Source organism: Dryobates pubescens, chromosome 14, assembly GCF_014839835.1.
Source record: "Dryobates pubescens isolate bDryPub1 chromosome 14, bDryPub1.pri, whole genome shotgun sequence".
Classification (NCBI taxonomy): domain Eukaryota; kingdom Metazoa; phylum Chordata; class Aves; order Piciformes; family Picidae; genus Dryobates; species Dryobates pubescens.
Window position 1 is genome coordinate 4,355,685 of NC_071625.1, and position 26,714 is coordinate 4,382,398.

The following is a 26,714-nucleotide window of genomic DNA, read 5'->3' on the forward strand; positions in this document are numbered from 1 at the left end:
CACTCTGAACCCTGCTGCTGGCTCTGAGCGGTCAGCAGAGTGGGGCCAGCTGCCCTGTGGGCCCAGTGCCATCCCACAGATCCTCTGGGTGGGGAGGAAGACCCCAGAGAGGCAGCAACCCCCCCCCCAGATCACCCCCATCACAGGCAGGGCTCTGGGAGCAGCAGGAACTGGGCCAAGCAGAGGTTGGAGTTGAGCAGAGCAGGGCCAGAAGGCAGGGAGCAGGAGCTGGGGGGAAGGAACTTGAGCACCACCAGGGCCCCTCAGGGGGGGCAGAACCACCTCTGGGCCCCTCCAGGAGTGGCAGCAGGGCTGAGGTTGAGCTGCCTCAAGGTGGGGCAGGACCCAGAACCTTCTTCCCGAGTGCTCCTGGGGTCCAGCCAGCCCCTGTGCCCCCCCAGCTCAGCTGAGAGCGCCCTGGGGGGGTCCCAATCCTCTCCCCCAGGCAGGAGGCACCGGGGGGGCTTTATTTAAAAATACTTTTATGTACAGGGGGGGCAGTGGGGGACACAAAGCCGGGGGGGGACAGCACCCAGGGCGGGCAGGACAGAGCCCTGGAGGGGACAGCACCCCTGGGAGGGTGGCAGAGCTCAGCAGGGGCTGTGGCAGGACCCTGGGGAAGGGGCAGCACAGGACTCTGGGGACAGAGGTCTGGGGTGGGGGTGGCAGGACCCCAGGGAGGGAGGGACAAGAACCTGGGTGGGGGCAACAGGACTCCAGGAGGGAAGTGAGAAAGCCCAGGGGGGGGACCAGGCCCTCAGAGTGGGGGTGACAGTACTCTGGAGGGGACAGGAGCCCAGGAAGGAGAGGAGGAAGCCCTGGGGGATGGGGGGGATGCAACAGGACTCTGGGGAGGGTGACAGAGACCTGGGGGTGGGCAGCAAGAGCCCAGGAGGGAGGTGACAAAGCCCTGGGGTGGGGAGAGGGACAGAGCTCTGGAGTGTGACTGAACACTTGGGGGCTGGGGGGGGTGACAGGACTCTGAGAAGGGTGACACAGCTCTGGGGTGTGAGAGGACCTGAGGGGAGAAATAGGACCCCAGGAGAGAGGTGACAAAGGCCTGGGGGGGCTATGAGACTCTGGGGAGGGGGGGGACAGACAAGACGCTGGGGGAGAGTGGGAATAGGACCCCAGGGTGGGGGTGACTTGACCCTGGGGGGGTGCAACAGAGCCCTGGGGGGGTACCAGGACCCCACATTCAGCAGCAGGCAGCAGCAGCAGCAGGGTGGGACAAGGGGCTGGGAGCACTCAGGGCTTGGGGGGGGGTCTCAGGCTCCATGGCTGCAGCCCCCCCATCTCCAGCTGCTGCCACCAAGGTCCAGCCTGCCTTGCCCAGGCCCCGGAAGTCAACCAGCAGCTGCAGAGCTGGGGCCACGCGGCCACCGCCGCGGCCCCCTCTGGCCACCCGCGGCCCAGGGGAGCTGCTGGGCGCAGAGCAAGGTGCTGGAGCTGCGGGGGGGCGGAAGAGCCAGCCCCCAGGGGCATGCTCGGTGGTGGAAGACGTGGTGGCAGTGCCCATGGGGAGGAGCCAACCCAACTATTGCTGTGGGGGGGCTGGGGTGCAGCCGGGGTGCCCGGGAGGTGCCCCCAGGCTCAGAGGACCCTGACGAGGCGCCCCAGGGTCTCTGCCACCTTCACACGCACGGCAGGGACAGGATCCTTCAGCAGCAGGTTCAGGGCTGCAAGGAGACCAGGAGACAGCTTAGGGAGGGGTGCAGGCCCCTGCCCCCCCCCCCGCACCACGCTGGGAGCGTGCCTGGGGTGAAGCCACCGCCACGGCTGAAGGAAGATGCCAGTGCCAGGGATGCTGAGTGCCCTCTGCAGCCCCAGCCCCTGGCCCACAGGCACCCAGAAGCCTCCTCAGCCCCCCAGGGAGCCCCAGCCCTGCAGCCAGAGGACGTGGCAGCAGCGTGCTGGACCCCTGCCCCCGCGCAGGGACCGGAAGGGCTCCTGAGCTGGGGGCACTCAGCTGCCAGGGCCGGGAGAAGCAGGAGGCCTCCCTGTGGCCCAGCTCCGGAGCCGGGGAGGTTCCTCCTGCCCCATCCCTGCGCCGAGCAGGGCCCCAGCAGGGGGGGGCTGGCAGCAGGAGCTGCTCCAGGAGCCGAGCCCCAGGGGGGGCCCCGCAGACGCTGCCCGGGCCAAGCCCCCCTCCCTGCACCGTTTCCTAACTCCTGGCCCCGTTCCCGGGAGGAAGAAACGGATCCAGGTGGATTTTCCCCACCAGTAACCAGATCTCCTCCTCTTTTTCCAGTAGCTTGTTTACCAGGAGCCTTCCTCCCCACCCCCAGCTCCTGCTCCCCCCGACAGCCCCTCCGCATCTCCCCCGCTGCACCACCGGCCAGCCTGCCGCGGGGCAGCCCCAGCCCAGCCCCGGCCCCGCTCGGATCCACCTCCTGGGGGGTGGGAGGGCCCGGAGCCCCCCCCAAGCCCCGAAGCTCCGCAGCACCCCCGGCTGCGGGCGGGGGGAGGCTGCCTCCAGCCATTACTCAGCGGCGGCCGCGGCCTGGCGGCTGCGGGGCAGACAGACCCCCCCCAGCCCCCCTTTTTTTGGGGGGGAAGCAACGGAAAGGACAAATTTTGTCCTTTTTTAGCGTTTCTGGCAGGGGCTCTGGAAGGCTCCGCGAGTTTCCGAGCCGATGAGGTCACCGCCGCGGGGAAAACGGCCCCGAAATCCAGGAAAATGACTTCAGGCTGCTCCTGCTGACTGCCCCCGGCCGGCCGCTGCCCCCCCCCGGGCAGCCTGCGCCCCCCCGGGGCAGCCTGCGCCCCCCCTGCCCCCCCCCGGGCAGCCTGCGCCCCCCCTGCCCCCGGCCGGCCGCTGCCCCCCCGCGGGCAGCCTGCGCCCCCCCTGCCCCCCCCGGGGCAGCCTGCCCTCCCCCCGGGCAGCCTGCCCCCCCCCGGGGCAGCCTGCGGCCCCCCTGCCCCCCCCCGGGCAGCCTGCGCCCCCCCGGGCAGCCTGCGCCCCCCCTGCCCCCCCCCGGGGCAGCCTGCGCCCCCCCTGCCCCCCCCCCGGGGCAGCCTGCGCCCCCCCTGCCTGGGGACAGCTGGGGCAGGGGACGGAGCCAGCAGCCATGGCTGGAGCTGCCGGGGGGCCGAGGACTGCGGCCACTGGCCAGAGCCTGGAGCCACCAGCGACGGACTGGAGGCGGCAGGGAGGCAGTGGAGCTACCGGGGGGCCGAGGACTGGGGCCACCCATCATGGACTGGAGCTGGTGGTGAGACAAGGAATGGGGCCAGCAGCCAAGGCCTGGGGCCACCAGGCACGGGGCAGAGCCACCGGTGAGCCAAGGACTGGAGCCACCAGTGAAGGACTGCAGCTACTGCTGGGCCAAGGAACGGAGCCAACAGCCAAGGCCTGGGGCCACCAGCTCAGGCTTGGACACACTGGCCCAGGACAGGAGCCACTGGTCAAGGACAGAGTCCAGTTGGAGGCCTGGTGCTCCCCAGGGGTCAGTTCTAGGCTAAGCCTTGCTCAACACCTCCATCAACAACCTCAGTGAAGGGACACTGCTGGCCCAGACTGGGAGCAGGGGTGACACCCTGCAGGCTCTGCTGCCAGCCAGAGCTGGCCAGGCATGGAGAGGAACCTCCTGAGGTACAACCAGGGCAAAGAGAGGGTCCTGCCCCTGGGGAGGGGACAGGGCAGGGGGAAGCTGCTGGGAAGGCACTGGGAGTGAGGTCCCTTCCAGCCCCACCATGCTGGGATTTGGTGATGGGAGCCACCAGCCAAGGGCCAGAGCTTGTGGTGCAGCCAGGTGGGGCCAGGCTCAGCCCTGGAGCTTGGGGCCACCAAGCTGCTGCTCCTGGGGCTCCATGGGAGGTTCTCCATCACATGTCCCACCAGAAGCTGAGGAGCTCCAACCTGTCCAGCTCCAGTGGGCAGAAGCAAGTCCCTGGTGCCCAGCAGAGGAAGCCAGGGGTGCAAGCAGCCAACTCACCTGAGATGAGTGGGTCCAGGTCCACCTGCTGACAGTGGTCTTCATCCACATGCAGCACAAGGAAGCCTGAAGAAGAATCTCAGGGTCAGCTCTTGGTCTGGACAACCAAGTGCTGCTGCAAACCAAGGGCTGTCCATGGGACACCTAAACCATGGCATGGCCTGGTCATGTGGCAGCACCAACCCATGGCCCTCAGCACCACAGCTCCAGGGCTTGTAAACCCCTCCAGGGATGGGGACTCCAGCACTGCCCTGGGCAGCCTGGGCCAGGCCTGCACAAGCCTCAAGGGGCAGAAATTCTTCCTCATGGCCAACCCCAGTCTCCCCTGGGGCAACCTGAGGCTGCTTCCTCTCGGCCCAGCCCTTGGCACAAGAGCTCTCAGCCCCAGCTGGCTGCAGCCTCCTCTCAGGGACTTGCAGAGAGCCACAAGGTCTCCCCTCAGCCTCCTTTGCTGCAGGCTCCACACCCCCAGCTCCCTCAGCTGCTCCTCACAAGTTCCCCAGACCCTTCCCCAGCTCCCATTGCCCTTCTCTGGACACTTCCAGCCCCTCAAGGTCCTTCTTGGAGTCAGGGGCCCAGAGCTGAGCCCAGCACTCCAGGGGTGGCCTCCCCAGCCCAGGGGCACCATCCCTGCCCTGCTCCTGCTGCCCAGCCTGGGGCTGCTCCAGGCCAGGCTGCTGGTGGCCTTCTTGCCCCCCTGGGCACTCTCTGGCTCCTCTCCAGCTGCTGCCACCAACCCCCAGGGCCTCTCCCAGCCTCTCTGGCTCCAGCCTGGTTCCTGCAGTCCCAGCAGCAGGAGCTGGGCCATTCCCAGGCCATCCCCTGGCCTGCCTGTGCAGCCTGGGAGCAGGCTGGAGCAGGACTCACCGATGAACATGGGAGCTGCTGCCCGGATGTCCACCCAGCTGCTCTTGAAGTAGAAGAGGTTGGTGGAGATCAGGCGGTTCAGCATCTCAGGGTAACTCTGCATCTAGGGGACACAGAGCCCCAGGGAGGGCACCAGAGCTGGCACCACCTCCTGGAAGCCCAAAGACCCTGGGGAGGCTGTGCAGACCCAGAGGGCTTTATGGAGGTCAAGGCTGCCCCAAGAGCACTGCTGGGCTCACAGGAACTTGCTTTGTGAGGCCCCAGAGGAACCTGGGGAGGTCAGGGGGAGCCCAGGAGCACTTCTGAGCTTGGAGGACCTGCTTTGTGCAGACCCAGAGGACCCTGGGGAGGCCAAAGTCAGCCGGGAAACACTCTTGGGTTTGAGAGGACCTGCTCTAGATGGCTCCAGAGGACCTCATGGACATTGTGAAGGCCGAGGTCAGCCAAGGCACACTCCTGAGGCTTGGAGGAGCCTGCTCTGTGAGGCCCCATGGACCTTGGTGGGGAGCCAGGTCAGGCCAGGCACACTCCTGAGGCTTGGAGGAACCTGCTCTGTGAGGCCCCATGGACCTTGGTGGGGAGCCAGGAACACTCCTGGGCAGGAAGAAACCTGCCCTGGGTGAACCCGGAGGACATTATGGAGGACAAGATCAGCCCAGGATCAGCCTTGGGCTGGGAAGAGCCTCCCAGGGGAGGCCGGGCCGGGGGGCGGGGCGGGCCGGGGGCGGGGCGGGGCGGGGCCGGGGGCGGGGCAGCCCTCACCAGGTGCTTGCAGACGTGGTTGATGAACTCCCCGTAGTGCAGGCCGCGGTCCTCCCGCAGGTGGTTGCGGAACATCTCCCGCAGGCCCTCGCAGCCCATGCTGGGGCCGCACATGCGCAGCGCGAACTTGCAGGCCTGGGGCAGAGGGGGGAGGGGAGGAGGCTGCGGCGCCCCGGGCGGCCTCAGCCCCCGCGGGGCAGCCCGGGGGGACACTCACCCTCACCACGTCGGGCCGGGGGTCCTGCAGGTGCAGCAGCAGGGTCACCAGCCCGTTGAGGATCTGCTCCAGGAAGACCTCGCCCTGGCCCTCGCTCAGCTTGCTCAGGTTGCCGAAGAGGAGGATGGAGGAGCGGCGCAGGTCAGGCTGCTCCTGGGGGGCCAGGAGCAGGGCTCGACGGGGACCAACCTGCTGGGCAGCGCCCCCCCGCCCCCCAGCCTGCTCCCCCCCGCCCCCCAGCCTGCTCCTCAGGCTGGGAGAGCAGCAGAGCAAGAGCAACCCTCGGCAGTGCCTCCCCAGGCTGCCCTGGGGCCTCAGCTCTGGGCCGGTTGGAGAGGATTCCTCGCCACAGCCCTTCCGCAGCTCCAGCCCAGCTTCCAGCCACCACCATCTCCCTTGGCCCCTGCTGCTCTAGAGCCACCACCAGCTGAGCAAGGAGCTCCCAGGAGGTGTTGGAGACCAAGCTGAAGGATGGAGGCCTCCAGCTCTTGCAAGGGGCAGAGCAGTGGCACAGAGCTGGGGCTGGAGGTGGGCTGCAGCTGTGCTGAGAATGGAGCAGGACAGAAGGTGACACCTCTCAAAGCTGGACCATGGACCTGGCCAAGCTAAGGACAAGGCTCAAGCCCAGGGACAGGCTGTGGGCTGAGCAGAAGCTTCCAGCTTCCTTGTGGAGATGCTGGTGGGGTCTGGGGGATGGACAGAGACTAGGACAGACACCCAGAGAGGACATCTCCTCCCTCTGCCCTCGCTGTTATCCCAGCAGCATCCCCACCAGCAGAGCTTCCAGCTCAGAAGTCATGGTGCAAGGGGACAGCTCAACAGGCTCCTCCACTTCCCAGCTGAGAGCACCCTGACCTCCACCCCCAGCCCCACCTGCACCCAGGGGGATGCCCTGAGGCATCTCAGCAGCTTGCTCCTGCTCCTCCCACCCCTGTGGCCTGGGGGAGCAGGCCCTGGGGGGCAGAGCAGCCCGGCCCAGCCTTACGCTGTCGAAGAAGGGCCGGATCCTGATGGCGACGTGGAGCAGCATGGACTGGATGTCCCTCTGCTCCAGGTGATCCAGGAGCTTGGAGAGACTGGACATGGCCTCAAGGGCAACCAGGTTGTGGGGGTCATCTTTGTCATCCATACCATTGACCATGGAGGCCAAGAGCTTGGCTCCATGTTTTCTGACCTGCAAGGCAAGGGTGGAGAAGAGGTCCTTGTAGGATGGGCCTGGGGGGCCTTGGGAAGACACACTCCCCAGGGCAGAAGATGCTCTTCTCCAGGCTAAGCAGCTCCAGGTCCCTCAAGCTTCCATTCTCAGAGTCTTCTCAGCAGCTCCCTCTCCCCTGGACTGGGCCAGGGGGTTGGTGCCCCCTCCCCAGGGGCAGGACCCTCCCCCTGCCCTGGCTGAGCCGCAGGAGGTTGCTCTGGCCACCTCCCCAGCCTGGCCAGCTCTGGCTGGGTGGCAGCAGAGCCCGCAGGGTGTCACCCCTGCTGCCAGTCTGGAGCAGTCAAGTGGCCAGAGTGTGCCTTCCCTGAAGTTCTTGATGGAGATGTTGGCCAAGACTGGGCCCAGGAGTGAGCCCTGGGGAGCAGCTGCTGGCTCCAAGCTCCTGCTGCCACCCAGCCCTGCTCACCTTCTCCGGCGCCCCCGAGGCGATGTTGCCGAGCCCTCGCAGCGCCAGCATCCTGACCAGGGTGCAGCTGTCCTTCTGCCTCCCTGTCATGCTGTCCATCATGGTCTCCAGCAGCATCAGGTCATTCACCACGTTGCTGTTGAGGAGCTGAAGGAGAAGAGAGGCTCAGCACCAAGAGGACAATGGCCTCAGGAACCACAATGGAGCTGATGGCTGAGCCTTGGCTGTTCCTGCCCCTTCCAACCATGGAAGAGCCTTGGGAGACCTGGCTTGGCCTCTCCAGCTCCCCTCAGACCTTCACTTGAGGACCCAAGGAGAGGACCTGGCCAGAACAGCTGAGCTGAGCAGCTGAGCAGAGGACCTGAGTGGCAAATCTGAACTGAGGCCCCAAGCTGAAGGTCCTGAGCTGAGAAGCCAGCCCTCACCTCCTGCCTTTGGAGCTGGTGGTGGGGACAATCTCAGCCACTTGCTTCTCCTCCCCCCAGCTCCAGGCCGAGGCCAAGCTGCTATTTTCAACCCTGGAAGGCTGAGGAGAAGCCAAGCAGGCTCCAAAGCTGGAGCAGATTCTGGGATGGCCTCCAAGAGCTGGGCCTGGCAGCTCCTCCAGCCAAGCAGAACTTCAAAACACTTCATCCTGGGCTGCTGAAGCAGCTGAGAAGTTAGAAGGTGGTTTGTGAGGTGGGGGGAGGACACGAGGAGCTGGGGTTGTTGGCACCAGGAGCTCCTTTATGTAACCAAAGCTGCTGGAGCAGCCCAGGGCTGGCAGGCTGGGAGAGATGGAGTTACAGTCTGCTGGCCACCACCAGGAGATGGGGAGAGGGCTTGAGTCACCTCATTCCTTCAGGGGGTACGTCAGGAGCCAGCCACGGTGTGCTGGCTCACGGCAAGGATGTGGTCAGGGCTGGAGGCCTGCAAGAGCTTCTCTGCCACCCCCTGGAACTGAGGGTCACAGAATGCCCCAGTCTCAGCCTGGTAGGGCTGGAGCTCCCCCAGGGCAGCCCCCTGCTCCATCAGCTTTGAAGCTCCAAGCTGAATTATTTTGTGATTCACTGAATGCCAGCCTGGTGTGGTGTGCAGGGAGCTCTGGGGCTCCCCCAGGCCAGCCCCCTGCTCCAGCAGGGGCACCCCCAGCAGGTGCCCAGCATCCCAATGCCCAGCTGCCTTTGGAAGCTCTCCACACAAGGAGACTCCACAGCCTCTCTGGGCAGCCTGCTCCAGGGCTCAGAAGCCTCCAAGCCAAGAGCTTGCTCCTGAGGGAACCTCCTGGCTTCCAGTTTGTGCCTGCTGCCCCCTGGCCTGTCCCTGGCCACCACTGGCAGGAGGCTGGCCCCAGCCTCTTGTCCCCCACCCTGCAGATGCTGAGAAGATTCCCTCTGAGTCTTCTCCTGCCCAGGCTCAGCAGCCCCAGGTCCCTCACTCTTCCCTCCTCAGAGTCTTCTCAGCAGCTTCCCAGCCTCCAGTGGCCTCTGTGCAGCAGTTCCCAGTCTGTGAGCTGGGGAGCCCAGCCCTGGCCCCAGTTGTGCAGCTGTGTGCTGAGCAGGGCAGAGCAGAGGGGCAGGAGAACCTCCCTTGTCCTGCTGGCCACACTCTGCTGCATGTCCCCAGGGGACCCTTGGCCTCCTTGGCCACCTTGCTGGCTGATGGGGACCTTGTTCCCCCCAGCACTCCCAGTTCCTTCCCAGCAGCTCCCCCTCTCCCCTGGACTGGGGCAGGGGTTGTTGCACTGTCCCCAGGGGCAGGACCCTCCCCCTGCCCTGGCTGACCCTCAGAAGGGTGCTCTGGCCACCTCTCCAGCCTGGCCAGCTGTGGCTGGGTGGCAGCAGAGCCTGCAGGGTGTCACCCCTGCTGCCAGTCTGGACCAGCAGTGAAGTGGTTGAGGGCCCCCAGTGACCCTTCCTTGAGGTTGCTGATGGAGGTGGTGAGCAAGACTGGGCCTAGAACTGAGCCCTGGGGAGCACCACAAGCTCCAGGCCTCCCCACTGACCACAGCCCCCTCCCCATCCATCCTGCAGCCCCTCCTCACCTCACTGTCCACCCACCCAGCCCCCTGAGATGAGCTTCCCCAGGAGGACCCTCTGGGGACCAGCACCCACAGCCCCCTGAGGGCAGGCCGGGGTGGGGAGGAGGCCGAGCAGCGGCAGCCGAGGCTCCGCCTGGCGGCAGGGGAGGCCGGGAGGGGGCTGGGAGGAGCTGAGCTGCCCTGCCAGGCTCACCTCGGCGAAGAAGGCAGTGGTGGTGACCCTCTGGCTCTCCAAGATGCTGCTCAGGCTGGGCAGGAGGTTCTTCACCACCAGGGGCAGCCGCGGGCCTGCCAGCCGTGCCATGGCCCTGCCAACACAGGGACACCTCTCAGCTGCATGCCCATGCTGGTGGCTACTGCTGCCACTGGCACCTGGGAGAGCTGCTGAGCAAGCTGCTGAGCCCCCTCTGAGCACCACCACACGCTGTGAGGTGCTGGCACCATGCCCTGTGCCAAGGGGCACCTGGGCTCTTCCAAGCCCCGGCCGGGTTCTGAGCACCGTGAGGAGCAACAGGAGGTCCAGAGGCAACCCGAGGGAGCTTGGGAGGGCTGGGAGCTGCTGTCCCACCCCCACCTCCTGCCACCCTGCAGAACCAGCATGGTGACACCCAGGCCAGAGAAGCCGGTGGCAGCAGCCTGGCACTGCCCTCTCCTGCCACCTGCTTGCCTGAGAAGGACCAAGCCCATGTCTGGTGCTGGGCAGCCTGGCAGCAGGCTGCTCTGGGGGAGCTTGGCCACAAGGTTTTGTTTTGGCTGAGGCTCTGCAGCTTTGGGAGCTTCACTGGAGGACTTCTGCAGAGTCTGGAAAATCCCAAACCGCTCCTCAGGCAGCCAAGAGCTATTCCAGGCTGGGTGGAGGGGCAGAGAAGTCCCCAGCTGAACCAGGATCTGCTGGGCCATGGACCTCAGCTCATCCCACCAACCCCCTGCCCCAGCAGGGGCACCCCCAGCAGGTGCCCAGCACCCCAATGCCCAGCTGCCTTTGGAAGCTCTCCACACAAGGAGACTCCACAGCCTCTCTGGGCAGCCTGCTCCAGGGCTCAGAAGCCTCCAAACCAAGAGGCTGCTCCTGAGGGAACCTCCTGGCTTCCAGTTTGTGCCTGCTGCCCCCTGGCCTGTCCCTGGCCACCACTGGCAGGAGGCTGGCCCCAGCCTCTTGCTCCCCACCCTTTAGCTCTTGCTGAGCATTGATCAGATCCCCTCTCAGGCTGCTCTCCTCGAGGCTCCACAGCCTCAGGGCTCTCAGCCTTTCCTCCTCAGCCCCAGGCCCCTTGAAGCTTCTCAGCCTCCACTGGAAGAGATGTGGGAGAAGCCCCAGGTGGGGGAGGGGTGGGAGAAGCCCAGGGGGAGGAGGTGTGGGAGAAGCCCCAGGTGGGGGAGATGCCCCAGGTGTGGAAGCCCAGGTGGGGGGGGTGGGGGAGAAGCCCCAGGTGGGGGAGATGGGGGAGAAGCCCCAGGTGGGGGGGTTGGGGGAGAAGCCCCAGGTGGGGGAGAAGCCCAGGTGGGGGAGGTGCGGGAGAAGCCCCAGCTCGGGGAGCAGTGTAGCAGAGCCCCAGGCGCAGGAGCCGTGCGGGCGGCCCCGCGGGCGGCCGCGGGGTGCGGGCGGCAGGGGCTGGCCCTACCCGGCGAGCAGGGCGACGCCGTCGTGGTGCCTCTCCGGAGCCGCCAGCAGGTCCCAGCCGCCGGCGCTGCCCACGGCCCTGGCCACCTCCTCGCTGCCGCCCCGGGCCAGCATCACCTGCAGCGTCTCCACGGCGCAGCTGCGGGCAGAGGGGCAGAGGCTGGGGCTGGGGCGCTGCGCCGCGGGGCGAGCCCCGGGGGGGCGCAGGCGAGGCCAGCGCTGGGTCCCATCTAACAGCGATGGGGCCTGGGGGGGCCAGCACCCCCTCCCCAAGGGCAGGGAGGCTGCAGGCTGAGCACCAGCCGAGCCCGCATCCTCCAGGGGCACGGCAAAGCCTGGCTTGAGATAATGAAGAGCTCAGGACCCCTCTCAAACACCTCCAGGAGAGGCTCTGGCCCCACCCCAGGCTGGGGGGCAGCCCCTGGGAGGAGGCTGCAGGCAGCTGGGGCTGAGAGCTCTTGTGCCAAGCATTGGGCCAAGAGGAAGCAGCCTCAGGTTGCCCCAGGGGAGGTTTGGGTTGGCCACGAGGAGCAATTTCTGCCCCTTGAGGCTTGTGCAGGCCTGGCCCAGGCTGCCCAGGGCAGTGCTGGAGTCCCCATCTCTGGGGCAGTTCCCAAGCTGTGGTGCTGAGGGCCATGGGCTGGGGGTGCCCTGGCAGTGCTGGGTCACTGGCTGGACTCCAGGAGCTCAAATGTCTCTTCTGAACCCAACCCATCCCCTGACCTCTGCAGCTTGCTCAGCTCAGCTGGAAGCCCAGCCTGGCAGGGGCCTCCAGCTGCTCAGCCTCCCTGCCCCATGAAGGCCCCAGGCCAGCCAGGAGCTGATGGCTAAGTAAAGAGCAGCCCTGGGCAGGAACAGCCTCCCAGCAGCTGCCCACACCCCTCTCCTGGTGTTACTGAGCTGGAGCCTGCTCACACCGACCTCTGGAGCGTGGCAGCTGCCCCAAGGCAGGGCTGACCTCATCCTCCTGGGATCAAGCAGCACAGCCCAGTGCTCCCAGCCCCTTGCTGGTGTCCCTGGAGCCCCTCCCTGCCAAAGCCCCACTGAATCACTCCAGCAATGGAGACCCAGCTCTTGCTATGTGGTGAGGAGCAACAGACACTCCTGCAGAGCAAGGATCATGCACTGCTTTGGCTGGGAAGGACCTTGATGATCACCCAGGGCAGCTCCAGCAGGGGCACCCCCAGCAGGTGCCCAGCATCCCAATGCCCAGCTGGCTTTGGAAGCTCTCCACACAAGGAGACTCCACAGCCTCTCTGGGCAGCCTGCTCCAGGGCTCAGAAGCCTCCAGGCCAAGAGGTTGCTCCTGAGGGAACTTCCAGCCTGTGCCTGGTGCCAGTGCTGCAGCTGTGTCCTGAGCAGAGGGGCAGGAGGACCTCCCTTGTCCTGCTGGCCACACTGTACTGAACAGCCCCAGGAGACCCTTGGCCTTCTTGGCCACCTTGCTGGCTGGTGGGGACCCCAGCACTCCCAGTCCCTTGTCCTTGGAGCTGCTTCCCAGCTGCTCACCCCCTCTCCTGCACTGGTAGAGGAATTGAGAAGCCCAAGGGGAGCTCCTGCCTCGAGGCAGCTCCTCCAGGACAGATGCTTGAAGCTGAGGAGTCCAAGGTTTAGCTTTTTCCACTACATTCTGTAGACACTTCCTTCCTCTCCAAGCCAAGCCCAGCTCTTCCAGCCTCTCCTTCCTGCCAAGGGATCATGTTCACCTTGACCATCTCCCTTTGGCATCTCAGCATCATGAAGAAGTTGGAATTGAAGAGGAGGACAGGAAATGACTTTGATATTGGACCCTGCCCCTGGGCCCAGGCTGGAATTTCACATCTCAGACACTGTTCCAGGCAGTGTGGGACCAAGAGACATCAATCAGGGAGGGCTTCAGCCATGGAGACCCTGCCTGCACCCAGGGGAGGAGCAGGAGAAGGCTCAGAGCAGCAGCACATCCCCTGCCCCATGGCACAGCCCCACTCCCTGCTCCTCAGAACCAGAGGACATCTCTGGGGACACCTGGACAAGATGTGGCTGCTCTGCCACAGCAAGAGGAGGCCTGAGGAGCAAAGCCAAGGCAGCAGGTGCTGGGGGAAGCACTGATGGAGCTGTTCACCTTAGGGGCACAGACCTCCTGTGGCACCATCAGCTGTAGGCCCCAGGGGGCAGCCCTGGCCATGCACTCATGGGCTGGAACCAGCAAGAAAGTGCTTCCAGCACAAGCCTGGTCAGCTCCACCCAGCAAGGCCCAGGAGCAGGCTGCTCACTTTGATGGGAGGGGAGATGGAACCTGGAGCTGAGGCAGAAATCCTGCCCTGGGAGGGTGTGGAGAGCCTGGCCCAGGCTGCCCAGGGAGGTGGGAGATGGCCCAGCCCTGGGACCACCCCAGGTCAGCTTGGTTGGGGCTGTGAGCAACCTGCTGTGGCTGGAGATGTCCCTGCTGAGGGCAGGGCTTGGACTGGAGGAGCTTTGAAGCTCCAAGCTGAATTATTTTGTGATTCACTGAATGCCAGCCTGGTGTGGTGTGCAGGGAGCTCTGGGGCTCCCCCAGGGCAGCCCCCTGCTCCAGCAGGGGCACCCCCAGCAGGTGCCCAGCATCCCAATGCCCAGCTGCCTTTGGAAGCTCTCCACACAAGGAGACTCCACAGCCTCTCTGGGCAGCCTGCTCCAGGGCTCAGAAGCCTCCAAGCCAAGAGCTTGCTCCTGAGGGAACCTCCTGGCTTCCAGTTTGTGCCTGCTGCCCCCTGGCCTGTCCCTGGCCACCACTGGCAGGAGGCTGGCCCCAGCCTCTTGTCCCCCACCCTGCAGATGCTGAGAAGATTCCCTCTGAGTCTTCTCCTGCCCAGGCTCAGCAGCCCCAGGTCCCTCACTCTTCCCTCCTCAGAGTCTTCTCAGCAGCTTCCCAGCCTCCAGTGGCCTCTGTGCAGCAGTTCCCAGTCTGTGAGCTGGGGAGCCCAGCCCTGGCCCCAGTTGTGCAGCTGTGTGCTGAGCAGGGCAGAGGAGCAGGAGGATCTTCTGGTTTGTGCCCCCTGATGCCATTTGGAGCTCAGACCCTTCTGAAGGTGCAGAGGCCCTTGCTGGCTCCTCCTCTTGCCCCATGCAGACAACCAGCTGCTTCCAGTCTGCTGCAGCTGTCCCCATGTGGTGGGATCAGGTCTGGCCTTGGTCTGCTGATTGCTGCTCCAGGACTGGCTGAGGCTGAAGAGCAGGCTGAGCACAGCCAGCTGTGGCTGCACCAGCCTGAAGCCACCAAGCATCAGCTCCTGCTGGGGGATCTGCATGAAGCTGCCTCAGATGGCCTTTCTTCACCATGGGGATGTGACAACTGAGAGGCCAAGTGATGCCAGAGTCTCCTCTGCTGGCTTTGTGCCTTCTGCCAAGGGACTTCTTTATCCCAAGCCCAAGCATGGTCTAGAAACAATCCCAGCCTGGAAGCCCACAAGAGGATGAGGCTGAAAAGCAGGGAGGAGATTCCTCCCCATGGGGCAGCCTCAGCTCCAGGAGAACCTTTAGACCTTGAGCTGCTGGCTGGAGAAGCAGCTCCCAAGACCTTCAGTGAGCCTCCAGCACCTCTTGCCATCACTGCTGTGGATGTTGGTTTCACCCCAACACCTCCATAAAGTGCTTTGAAGGTAGTGCAGGTAGCAGCCACCCAACCAGCACCTGTCCAGCCTGGCCTGGGCCATCTCCCACCTCCCTGGGCAGCCTGGGCCAGGCTCCCCACACCCTCCCAGTGCAGGATTGCTTCCTCAGCTCCAGGCTCCATCTTCCTCTTCCAGTTCAAGCCCAGCACCCCTGGGCCCACCACCACACCTCCTCATGAAGGTCCCTCCCCAGCTCTCCTGGAGCCCCCTGGAAGTCCTGCAAGGCCACCAAAACTTCTCTGGAAGCCTTCTCCAGGCTGACCAGCCCCAACTCAGCTGCTCATAGACTAGTTGAGGTTAGAAGAGACATTAAAGATGATGGAGTCCAACCAGTGACCCTGCCAGGGCACCCCCAAACCATGGCCCTCAGCACCACAGCTCCAGGGCCTGGAAACCCCTCCAGGGATGGGGACCCCAGCACTGCCCTGGGCAGCCTGGGCCAGTTCTGCACAAGCCTCAAGGGGCAGAAATTGTTCCTCATGACCAACCTCAACCTCCCCTGGGGCAACTTGAGGCTGCTTCCTCTTGGCCCAGTGCTTGGCACAAGAGCTCTCAGCCCCAGCTGGCTGCAGCCTCCTCTCAGGGGCTTGCAGAGAGCCACAAGGTCTCCCCTCACCCCCCCCCCCCCCACCCCTTCCCCAGCTCCCTTGCCCTTCTCTGGCCACTTCCAGCCTCTCAAGGCCCAAAGCTGAGCTCAGCACTCCAGGGGTGGCCTCCCCACCCCAGGGGCACCATCCCTGCCCTACTCCTGCTGCCCAGCCTGGGGCTGCTCCAGGCCAGGCTGCTGGTGGCCTTCTTGGCCAGCTGGGCACTCTGGCTCCTCTCCAGCTGCTGCCTCCAACCCCCCAGGGCCTTTCCCCCCAGGCACTTTCCAGCCCCTCTGCCCCCAGCCTGGAGCCTTCCTGGCCTTGGTGGGACCCAAGGGCAGGACCTGGCACTTGGCCTTGGCCAAGCTCATCCCATTGGCCTCACCCAGCCAGCCTGGCCAGGTCCCTCCTGTCCCCATTCTCACTGACACAAGGCCAGAAGCTTTCTCTTTCACTCTCCCCAGCAGCAGGTCCATCCTCCCTCCTCACTCACCCACCCCCAACCACCTCCTCCTGAGGAGGCCCCACCACAAGCCCTCCTTAAGACCTCCTTAAGGGGCATTTTTTGGGTGGCTGTGGCCAGAGCCCAGTCCTCCACATCTCTTCCCAAGCTCCACAGCTGCTGACTGATCACTTCCCAGTTTGGAGCTTGTCCTGCAGAAGCAACCCCACCAACCCCCACCCCCTAAACCCTCCACCCAGCAGAGCTCAGGCTCTTTGGCCACCACACCACCATGCAGGAGGCTGTGTGGAGACAAAAGGAGCTCTACATGGGCTGGTGGAACCAGCTCTGTGGTACCTGCAGGGATGAAGGCTCCTGAGAGCAGGGCCCTGACTGCTGCCCCTCCTCTCCTTGCTCTGCAGGTTCTTGGGGAGCTGCACACCCAGGGTGCTGCTGACACGCAGCAGCAGGGTCACAAAGAGGGCTGGGTAGAGGTCCAGGACTGCTGGGCCAGCCTCTGGAGCAGACATGATCTCATACAGAGCAGATATGACCTACAGAGGGGAGGAGGAGAGCATTAGCAGGGGATCTCCACCCCCCCACCCCAGCTGGGAGGAAGGAACTCAGCAATGAGGCTTTCTGGCCCTTCCTGCCACACTGAGTCCACCAAAGCATCATCTGCACCTTGGTGGAGCCTCTCTGTGTCCTGCAGGGACCTCTGGGTGCTGCTCAGGGCAGCTGGGGGAGGTCCAAGGGGTGGCTTGGGGGAAGGAGAAGAGCTCCAGGAGAACTCCAAGAGGGCAGAAGGTGCTCAGAGGAGGAGGCATGAAGAGGGGGGTTAAAAGCTCCTGATGCTCCCCAGGGCTCAGTTCTGAGTCCAGCCTTGGCCAACATCTTCCTCAACAATGTCAATGAAGGGACACTGGGGGCCCTCAACCACCTCACTGGTGGCCCACACTGGCAGCAGGGGTGACACCCTGCAGGCTCTGCTGCCACCCAGCCACAGCTGCCCAGGCTGGAGAGGTGGCCAGAGCAACCTCCTGAGGCTCAGCCAGGGCAGGGGGAGGGTCCTGACCCTGGGGAGGGGGCAACAATCCCCTGGCCCAGTCCAGGGGAGGCAGGGAGCTGCTGGGAAGCAAATGGGAATGCTGGGGGGGAACAAGGTCACCATGGGACAGCAAAGTAGCCACAAAGGCCAAGGGCCCCCGAGGGGCATTCAGCAGACCAGTGGCCAACAGGACAAGGGAGGTTCTCCTGCCCTGCTCAGGTTACAGCTGAGAGACCCTGCTGGAGCAGGGGGGCTGCCCTGGGTGAGCTCCTGAGGCTCCTTCCCACCCCACCAGGCTGGGATCCAGTGCAGAGCTGAGCATGGATGGGAGAAGGAGGAGAAGCAGAAGGAAAAGGAGGAGGAGGAGGAGAAGGAGGTTGGGCAGAGGAGGAGGGGTGGCTTTCAGAGCTGCTGATCCTGACCCATCTGTGTTTGATCCTTGGGAGGAAAAGGAGGAAATTTTCACAGCTGCTTTCCTGCTCCAGGAGCTGCCAAGCTGGGCTCTGGTTGCTCTGAAGCTCTAAAGCCCCAAGTGGTGACCCCCTCAGGGGGGACACCTGAGAGGCTCTTTACGAGGCGGTGCTGGGTCCCTGCCAAGAGCCCAGGCCTGGCACAAACCCTAGCCAAAAAATGAGGGGGGAAAAAAGCCTTTTCCAACAAAAAAAAACCCCTCTGCAGGTGTTGGTGGTGGGCTGGGGGCTGGGGAGGGGGAGCAGAGCACTCACAGCCAGGGGCAGCAGGGTGGCGACGCGCTCGGTGCCGCTGCCCAGCAGGAAGCTCTTGCTCTCCTTGTAGGGCACGTCCCGGCTCATCCTCTCCAGCAGCTGCTCCAGGATCTGCCTGGTCAGGGTGGGCTCCGTGGCCAGGGACCTCCACATGGTGCAGGTGTGGCTGCAGGACAGCAGAAGACACAGGCAGAGCTGCTTTGGCAGCGGCGAGGGCGGCGTGCAGCTGGGCCCAGGAGCGGCGGGAAGCGCTGGGCCCCTCCCTGTGCCAGGGCACACCCTGGGGGTGGCACCACCACACCACCAGCACGGCCAACCCCAGCCTAGGGGGCAACTCCCAGGGGCAGAGCCAGCCTGGGGGGCAATTCCTGGTGACAGAGCTCATCCTGGGTGGCTCAGAGGAGCCGTGTGCCAGGAGTGGCTTGATGGCCACCTCCAGTGACCCCAGAAGCCACCCCACAACTCAACCCCCCCGAGACCTCCTGGACATGCCAACCCTGCCCACTATGGCAGGAAGGGGGCAGCAGGTCTGGTCCATGGAAAGGGAGGAGACCACCTCCTCGAGGCTCACCCAGAGGGGGGGTGCCCCATGAAACAAGCCCCAGCAGCTGAGGCACGCTGGGCTCCCTGGGAGCCTCCAAGCCCAGCAGAGCTTCCAGCATCCCAAGGAAGCTCCCGCTGGGAACTGCTGCTATTAGAGCCAAGGGCTGAGCTGCAGCTTAGATGAAAGCACCGAGGAGGTGCCAAGGGCATTGCAGCAGAGCAGGGCAGGACCTGTCAAAGGGCAGGGAGGTGCCCAGCAGGCTGGAGACCACCAGGCTCTTGTGCTGGGCAGCCAGGATGTAGACAGTCTGCTGGGCAGCCTTCCGGATGTGCTCCTCGTCCACCTCCTCCAGCTTGCTGTGGATGATGCTCATGATGTCAGGCACCTGCAGGGAGAGGAGATGGCCTCCAGCTGGGGGCTGAGAACTGGGGATCAGCCACAGAACCACAGAACTGTGAGGGCTGGAAGGCACCTCAAGGATCAGCCAGTCCCAACCCCCTGCCACCTCACACTACAGCAGGCTGCTCACAGCCACATCCAGCCTGGCCTTCAACACCTCCAGGGATGAGGCTTCCAGCACCTCCCTGGGCAACCTGTGCCAGGCTCTCACCACCCTCACGGGGAAGAGCTTCCTAACATCCAGTCTGAACCTCCCCATTTCTGCCATCACAGCCACTCCCCTCAGCAGCAGCCCAAGCAGGGTATGGGACATCAGGAGACAAGAGATGGGCAGAGCATCACCCCGGGGTGGCTCAGGGAGGCCTCCACGTTCACTGTTGGTCGCAGGACCTCCATGGAAGTCAAGAATGCTTTCCCCAGAGGTCACCCAGAAGAGGGAGAAGGCTGCAGAGGACTCCCAGGGGGAAGAACCACCTCTGAGGACATCACTGAGCTCCAGCCTCCTGGCATGGCTGGAAAGTACCCAGTGGGAAAGGCTCTGGGGGGTTGGTAGCAGTGATGTGTGTGCCCAGCTGGCCAAGAGGGCCACCAGCAGCTGGCCTGGAGCAGCCCCAGGCTGGGCAGCAGGAGCAGGGCAGGGATGGTGCCCCTGGACTGGGGGCACTGGGGAGGCCACCCCTAGAGTGCTGGGCTCAGCTTTGGGCCCCTGCCTCCCAGAAGGACCTTGAGGGGCTGGAGGTGTGCAGAGAAGGGCAAGGGAGCTGGGGAAGGGTCTGGGGAAGGGAACCAGCTCTCCTGACCTTCCCATGCCCATGTGTCCTCTCCACCTCCTGTGCAGCGTGGTTGGAGGCAGCAGCTCCTGGCTGCCCCAGCCCCTGGCTCCCACTCGGGTTGAGGAGTTCAGAGCAGCTCAGGTTACCAGGAGGTCTCAGAGCTCCTCCTGAAACCTCTGGAAGCTCTGGTGGAGCACAGGGTTCCTGGCTGGGAACCTGTCTGGAGGCTTTGAGGGCTTAGAGGTGCTGGACAGGAGGATTGTCTCTAATCCACCACCTTGAGGGCTCAGCAGTAATTGGAACCACCAGGGCTCCAGCTGCTCCTCAGCTTTGGCTGTGCTGGAGCTTCCGCTCGAGTCCTTCCACCACCGCTGAGCCTGCCTCCCCTCTGTGGGGTCACTGCAGCTTCCAGGGGTCACTCACAGGCCAGCCCAGCTCCTGGAGCCTGACCCTGCCCTGGGGGCCCCAGCTCCATGCAGGCAACCTGCTGCCAGATCCTCCCTGAGCTCCCTCCCCACCTGGGGCTGCCCCACCCCTAGGTGTCTGCACCCCTTCTGCCCCAGCTCCTCCCAGGAGCCTGCTCCCCAGGCTCCTCTCACTGCCCCGGGGGGCAGGCTGGGGCTTAGCACCTGGGCCTCAGGGGAGCAGGGGGGGAGGTGGGAAGAGAGTGCTGGGATGGTGGAGCTGCCGCGGAGCGCCTGGAGCTGGGGAGCACCTGGAGCCGGCGCTGGAGCCGCCGGGCCGCTCCCCGAGCCCAGAGCCGGCGCCGGAGCCGCCGGGCTGCTCCCCGAGCCGGCACCGGAGCTGCCGGGCCGCTCCCCGAGCCCAGAGCCGGCGCCGGAGCCGCCGGGCCGCTCCCCGAGCCCAGAGCAGGCACCGGAGCTGCCGGGCCGCTCCCCGAGCCGGCACCGGAGCTGCCGGGCCGCTCCCCGAGCCGGCACCGGAGCTGCCGGGCCGCTCCCCGAGCCCAGAGCCGGCGCCGGAGCCGCCGGGCCGCTCCCCGAGCCCAGAGCCGGCACCGGAGCCGCCGGGCCGCTCCCCGAGCCGGCACCGGAGCTGCCGGGCCGCTCCCCGAGCCCCGAGCCGGCACCGGAGCCGCCGGGCCGCTCCCCGAGCCCAGAGCAGGCACCAGAGCTGCCGGGCCGCTCCCCGAGCCCCGAGCCGCCAGCAGGCCAGCCCCTGGCTGGAGATGCCTCTGCGGAGCTGTGCCGGCAGGCCGCGGCGGGGCCGGGCGGAGGCTGCTCACCTTCTCCTGCAGGGCTGCCCCACGCTCCTTGAGCAGGCAGTTGATGATGACGGTGGCTGCTCGGGAGCAGTTCTTGTCAGGGTCCGCCAGCCCCTCGAACAAGGCCAGCAGGAGGCTCATCAGCTGGTCCGGTGGGACGCGCTTCCCAACCACCTAGGGGGAGGACAGGAGGAGTCAAGCAGTGTGCTTTGGGCCCCCTCTGAAGACAGAGGTCCCTGGGAGGACAGCAGCACAGCCTGGAGCAAGGGGCTCCAGCGGCAGGGTTGCCAGTCCTCGGCTTGGTGGCCTGCAGGAGCATCAGCCAGGAGCCCAAACTGGTGGCAAGAGAGGGGAGCGAGGACCAGGACGCCGCCCCCAAGGAGGCCAAGAAGCCACCTGCCCCGTGCTGCTGGCCAGGTAAGCTGGGGAGGGGTTGGGACAACAGCACAGAGTCATTGTCTCTGCTGCTGGCAGGCTGCTCCCTCAGGGCTCAGCAGGACCAAAGGATACCACAGCAGCTTCTCCAGGACCTTCTGGAGCTGTGCTGCAGAGCTCCCAGCACAGATAGTGGCTGTCAGGGAGAACTTCACCCTCAGCTCAAGAACAGCAGTCATGTCCCATCCTGTCCCTCATCAGCAGGTCCTACATGTTGGCCACATCATTGCATTCATGGTGGTTTCAGAGTCACATGTGTGACATGTGTGGCTGTGAAGCTGCTCTAAAGGCTCTACCAACACCTCTGGGAGCCCAGAAGTTGCAGGTCCTGAGCCAACCACCTCATGCTCCACAGCAGAGTACAGCCAGTGACAGGCCCTCAAGGGCTTCCTTCAGCCAAAAGCTTCTACTGAGGAGCCCAAGGTACTAAACCTTCTACCTTGGAGTGTGCTGGGGCCTCAGGTAGGTCCTGTAGACCACCTTCACTTAAGCTTCTAGGTGACATGGCCAGAAACTCCACAGCAAAGCAAGTTCTTGGCCCCAGCACTGGGAACATTGATGGCTGAAGGGTTCTGATGTCCATCAGGCCCCTGAGAGGATGCCCCAAGCCATGGCACAAAGCCCTGCCAGTGTCCTTTGCACTCCTAAAGCATCTGCAGAGATGTCCTCATTGAGGTCTTCAAGCCCAAAGAGCAGACCAGAAGCTTCCCAATGTGGGTGAGACGTTGTGGGCATCCCCTGGCCTGGCCAGAAGTCTCCAGCTGGAGGACAGGAGAGGACAGCAGTGGCTGGTGCCAGACTGGGGCTCCCTGGCAGCAGCCAGGCCATGTGGCTGGTCAAAATGGAAGAGGCACCAAAGTCCTCCTGCTCCAGAGCACCACCACCCTGCAGAGCCCAGGGCTGTGCTGGTTGCTCCTCCCCCTTACCATGGCAATGCTGGTGCAGGTATGGAAGAGAACAGTGAAGTCAGGTTCCTCCAGACCCTTCTTCAGAGCCTTCAGCCCCTCCACCATCTCATCTCGGTGATCCCGGGCGAAACCTGGAGCCAGAGGGGACCCAAGGGGGAGCTCCTCAGGGTCTGCACCCAAAGGGGACCTTGGCAGCCAGCTGGGCTCTCCTCAGGAGCTGGCCCAGCCCTCCAGGAGAAGCCCAGAAAGCAAAGCTGCTGCCAAGGGGCAGCAGAACTCGCCCTGCAAGGAGCTGCCCTGCCCTGGGGAGCAGGACACAGAGTCCTCTCCTGGAGCTGTCAGAGCTTTGCTCTCCTCAGCACCTCCATCTGCAGGGCAGGAGTGACCCCTCCTGGAGAGAGGGAGAACACCAGGCTGAAGAGCAGCCTCAGGGACCTGCTCAAGCCCTGGCAGGAGACACCAACGCTCCCGTGATGGGCTGCATCTCCAGCAGGGTGAGCAGCAGGGCAAGGGGAGTGGCTGTGCCCCTCTGATCGGCTGAGCCCCCACCTGCAGTGCTGGGGCCAGCTCTGGAGTGCTCAGCACAGCAGAGAGGGACCTGGTAGAGCAGGGCCAGAGGAGGCCACAGCAATGCTGGAAGGTCTGGAAGCCCTCTGCTGGCTGTGAGGCCAGGCTGAGAGAGCTGGGGGTGTTCAGCTTACAGAAGAGAAAGGTCCAGGCAGACCTTCTGGTGGCCCTTGCAGGACTTCAGGTGGCCTAGAAGAATGCTGGGGAGGGACCTCCAGCAGGAGGTGTTGTGGCAGGCCCGGGGGTGCTGGGATTGAACTGGAAGGGGGAGATGGAGCCTGGAGCTGAGGAAGACATCCTGCACTGGGAGGGTGTGGAGAGCCTGGCCCAGGCTGCCCAGAGAAGTGGCAACCATCCCAGGTCAGCTTGGCTGGGGCTGTGAGCAACCTGCTGTGGCTGGAGATGTCCCTGCTGAGGGCAGGGCTTGGACTGGAGGAGCTTTAAGGTCCCTTCCTACCCAAACCAGTCCACAGTCTGATGCCCTCCACCATCCCTCCCGCAGCCAACCACCTCTGCTGGTTGCTCCTTCAGGGTCACATACTAGGTGGAGGGCTGGGAGAAGAAGGGGAAGTGGTGAAGCCAGCAGCCTGCAGCAGGCCTCTGCACCAACCTTCATAGCAGAGCTGGATGTAGAGCAGGGAGTGGACGCAGTCCACGGCGTGCTGCCGGACGCTGGCCAGGGAGTCGGAGCAGCGCGGCGAGAAGAGGGCGATGAGGACACCCAGGTTGTAGAAGGGGATGACTGTCTGCAGGGGGCACAGGGGACACTGCTGAGGGGACCATGAGGACACCCCCACAAAGCCCAGGGGGTCACACCTGAGGCCCAGCGAGGCCAAGAGCACCACAGCCCAGCAGGGTGCTGGCTGGAAAGGGCCTCTGGAGAAGGCCGTGAGGTTCATACGTGAGTCCCTGCAAGGCCAGGAGCACCAAGGCCCAGCAGGGTGCTGGCTGCAAAGGGCCTCTGGAGAGCCCCTGGGCCAGCAAAGGTGAGAAGGAGCCCTGAGGCCCATGCTCACTCACACTGACATTGAGCTTGCTCAGGTAGAAGTCCAAGAGGGCAGCGCTGACCTCCACCGCCCGCTGCCGCTCGTGCTCCTTGCTTGACTTGATCCAGGGGCCCAGATGCTGTGGGGAGAAGCACCAGAGAGGAGAGCAGCTCAGCTGCTTCACCAACACAGCCAAGGTGTCCCTCAGCCCAGCCATCCTGGCAGTCTTTGACAGCTGGAGAGGAGCCAGAGAGTGCCCAGCTGGCCAAGAAGGCCACCAGCAGCCTGGCCTGGAGCAGCCCCAGGCTGGGCAGCAGGAGCAGGGCAGGGATGGTGCCCCTGGGCTGGGGAGGCCACTCCTGGAGTGCTGGGCTCAGCTTTGGGCCCCTGACTCCAAGAAGGACCTTGAGGGGCTGGAAGTGTCCAGCAAAGGGCAGTGGAGCTGGGGAAGGGTCTGGGGAACTTGAGGAGCAGCTGAGGGAGCTGGGGGTGTGGAGCCTGCAGCAAAGGAGGCTGAGGGGAGACCTTGTGGCTCTCTGCAAGCCCCTGAGAGGAGGCTGCAGCCAGGGGGGGCTGAGAGCTCTTGTGCCTCAAGTTGCCCCAGGGGAGGCTGAGGTTGGTCATGAGGGTTTCTGAAGAAGCACCAGAGCCCAGCAGCACCTACTGCAAACATGTCCTGCAGCCCATGTGGGGTCAGGCTCCTCTGCAGCAGACTCTTCAGCAGGTCCTTGAGGGCATCGATGGTGTCACCATACAGCACCTGAGGAGGAGAGAGGGTCACAGGCTGGGCCACCACTGCACCTCATCCCAGGGGTGCACAGAGGAAGAGATCCCTCCACAGCTCTTCTGGGCTTCTAGGGATCTCTTAGGCACTGGGAGCCAAGATCTGGCCATCTCCTGCTTGAGCCAAGGGCCACCAGCTTGCCACTGCCAAGGACCAGAAGCTCACCAGAGCTGAGCACTCCAGGACCCTCCACATGGGGATTTGAGCCTTCTCCTCAGGGACCTCTTCCCTAATCCCATCTTGCCCAGGCTGGACAAGCCTCCTGAAGATGCTCATTTTGGGGGTGTGGAGCTGAAGGACACATTCTGGTAGTGACCTGGGTTAATGGGTTGGACTCTTCCAACCTCAACAACTGCATGGTTCTATGCAATGGAGCCCAGGAAGCCTCCCAAGGTGGAAGGGCAGGGGAAATGAAGCCCAGGAAGCCTCCCAAGATGGAAGGGCAGGGGAAATGAAGCCCAGGAAGCCTCCAAGATGGAAGGGCAGGGGAAATGAAGCCCAGGAAGCCTCCCAAGATGGAAGGGCAGGAGGAGGTGGTGATTAACTCATGAACTCCACCTTTTCAGGCCAGCTGCATGCAGAGCCGCTGGGGACAGCAGGAGCTGCAGGTTGTCCTTGCTGGGGACAGCAGGAGCCTCAGGCTCTCCCTGCAGGAGTGATGTGGTGGGGCACAGGGCCACCTCACAGGCAGCCAGCAGCTGCCACAGCTTCATTAGTGGAGCTTTAATTGGCATTCATTAAGCCCTGAAGTGCAGCAGGGGGTGGGGAGCAGCTGCAGCCTCTCCAGAGCTGGATGGAGAGGGAGGAGCCTCCTCCCCCAGGACCATTTGGGGGGGGTTGACACCTCCCCAGGGTCTTCACGCTCTGGTTGGCAGAGGTTTGGACTTGCTGATGAGCTCCCACCTCAAAGGGCCCCATCAGGAGATCAGTGAGGCAGGAAATGCTGCCCAGATCAATTCCAAGGGGCTTGTCCCATGGAGATACTGGGGTCACCAGACCCTGGGGGTGACAGGGGCTGTGAGGAGGCATCTGAAGGTGGTGGAGATGAGGAATCAAACCATTGATTTGAGGGAAAATTGGGATTCATTCCCCAAAGCAGGGAGAAATGACACTTGGTGGGCTGTGACCAGCACAAAGGACTTTGTCTGACTGGAGGAGGCCTCAGGAGACAGGCAGAGAAGTGAGGGTGAGCTCAAGGTGGTCTCAAGAGCCTGAAAAATAAGCTACCACAACCCTAGGAGAAGATGCATTGTGGGGGCAAGAGAAGAGTAACCAGGCTGGAGCAGGTCCAGAGAGGACAATGGGAGCTGGGGAGAGGTCTGGAGAACAAAGAGAAGGGCCTGGAGAGCTTGTGAGGAGCAGCTGAGGGAGCTGGGGGTGTGGAGCCTGCAGCAAAGGAGGCTGAGGGGAGACCTTGTGGCTCTCTGCAAGTCCCTGAGAGGAGGCTGCAGCCAGGGGGGCTGAGAGCTCTTGTGCCAAGGGCTGGGGCAAGAGGAAGCAGCCTCAGGTTGCCCCAGGGGAGGTTGAGGTTGGCCATGAGGAAGAATTTCTGCCCCTTGAGGCTTGTGCAGGCCTGGCCCAGGCTGCCCAGGGCAGTGTTGGAGTCCCCATCCCTGGAGGGGTTTCCAAGCTGTGGTGCTGCGGGCCATGGTTTGGGGGTGCCCTGGCAGTGCTGGGTCACTGGTTGGTCTCCAGGAGCTCAGAGGTCTCTTCCAACATCAACAGTTCCAGGACTCTAAAACCTGCTGCCCCAAAAGCAAGGCCCTGGAGCAGCCATGAGCACAGTTCCAGTGTCCCCCCAGACATCAGCTCCTCACCAGCTTTGCTCCAGGCAGGCAGGTCACAGTACAGGAGTAGCTCCAGCTCCCTGCCCACCACAGCCCATGCTGGTTCCTCACCTCCTTGTTGAGAGCATCTTCTCCATTCTCCTCCCTGTCCAGTGGAGGCAGGGCCAGCACAGCAGCCAGGCAGGTGTCCAGCAGCTCTGTCCTGTGAGGGTCACTGAGGTGGGGCTCCAGGACGCTGGGCCTGGGTTAAGGAAGCACCAGGGATGCAGGGAGGGCTATGGGAGGACCTTCCAACCCCTGTGGGACTTCAGCACACCTCCCAGGGAAGAGATGATAGGACAAGAGGAAGTCATGACATGGTTTGGGTTGAAAGAACCTTAAAGGTCTGGTACCTGTCTGGTGGGACAGGATCTGGGCCAGGAGAAAGGAGGAGGGAGGGAGGGGAATTTCTTTGGATGTGCTGGAAGGATCCCCCAGCCCCAGCCTGGTGGGATGAGAAGGGATCTCTGAGGCTCACCCAGGCCAAGCAGGTTGAGGTTGGCCATGAGGAACAATTTCTGCCCCTTGAGGCTTGTGCAGGCCTGGCCCAGGCTGCCCAGGGCAGTGTTGGAGGCCCCATCCCTGGGGGGGTTTCCCAGCTGTGGTGCTGAGGGCCATGGTTTGGGGGTGCCCTGGCAGTGCTGGGTCAGTGGCTGGACTCCAGGAGCTGGGAGGCCTCTTCCAACCCAAACAATTTGCTGTCTCTGTGAGGAGACACCAGTGTTCCTTCCAACTTCAACCACTCCATGAGTGGTGCTCCTTGGCTCCAGGCTGAGCAGCAGCAGGTCC

At 64.2% G+C, this 26,714-nt stretch overlaps 1 protein-coding gene across 1 annotated transcript in view; it reads right to left on the reverse strand.

Moving 5' to 3' along the window:
* Positions 1-1,584: 1,584 nt before the first annotated feature.
* Positions 1,585-26,714, reverse strand: part of MROH1 (maestro heat like repeat family member 1) — a 49,928-nt gene continuing 24,798 nt past the window's right edge. The window contains exons 25-42 of the mRNA XM_054167215.1: positions 25,998-26,121; positions 23,980-24,075; positions 23,350-23,454; positions 22,940-23,075; positions 21,781-21,893; positions 20,441-20,593; positions 18,253-18,407; positions 17,479-17,644; positions 16,063-16,259; positions 11,049-11,186; positions 9,620-9,734; positions 7,407-7,553; positions 6,770-6,958; positions 5,785-5,937; positions 5,568-5,702; positions 4,806-4,908; positions 3,939-4,004; positions 1,585-1,679 (exon numbers count right to left, since the gene is read on the reverse strand). Of these exons, the coding sequence (XP_054023190.1) occupies positions 1,594-1,679; positions 3,939-4,004; positions 4,806-4,908; positions 5,568-5,702; positions 5,785-5,937; positions 6,770-6,958; positions 7,407-7,553; positions 9,620-9,734; positions 11,049-11,186; positions 16,063-16,259; positions 17,479-17,644; positions 18,253-18,407; positions 20,441-20,593; positions 21,781-21,893; positions 22,940-23,075; positions 23,350-23,454; positions 23,980-24,075; positions 25,998-26,121 (2,377 nt within the window). The 3' untranslated portion in view covers positions 1,585-1,593. The remainder of the gene's footprint in view (positions 1,680-3,938; positions 4,005-4,805; positions 4,909-5,567; positions 5,703-5,784; positions 5,938-6,769; positions 6,959-7,406; positions 7,554-9,619; positions 9,735-11,048; positions 11,187-16,062; positions 16,260-17,478; positions 17,645-18,252; positions 18,408-20,440; positions 20,594-21,780; positions 21,894-22,939; positions 23,076-23,349; positions 23,455-23,979; positions 24,076-25,997; positions 26,122-26,714) is intronic.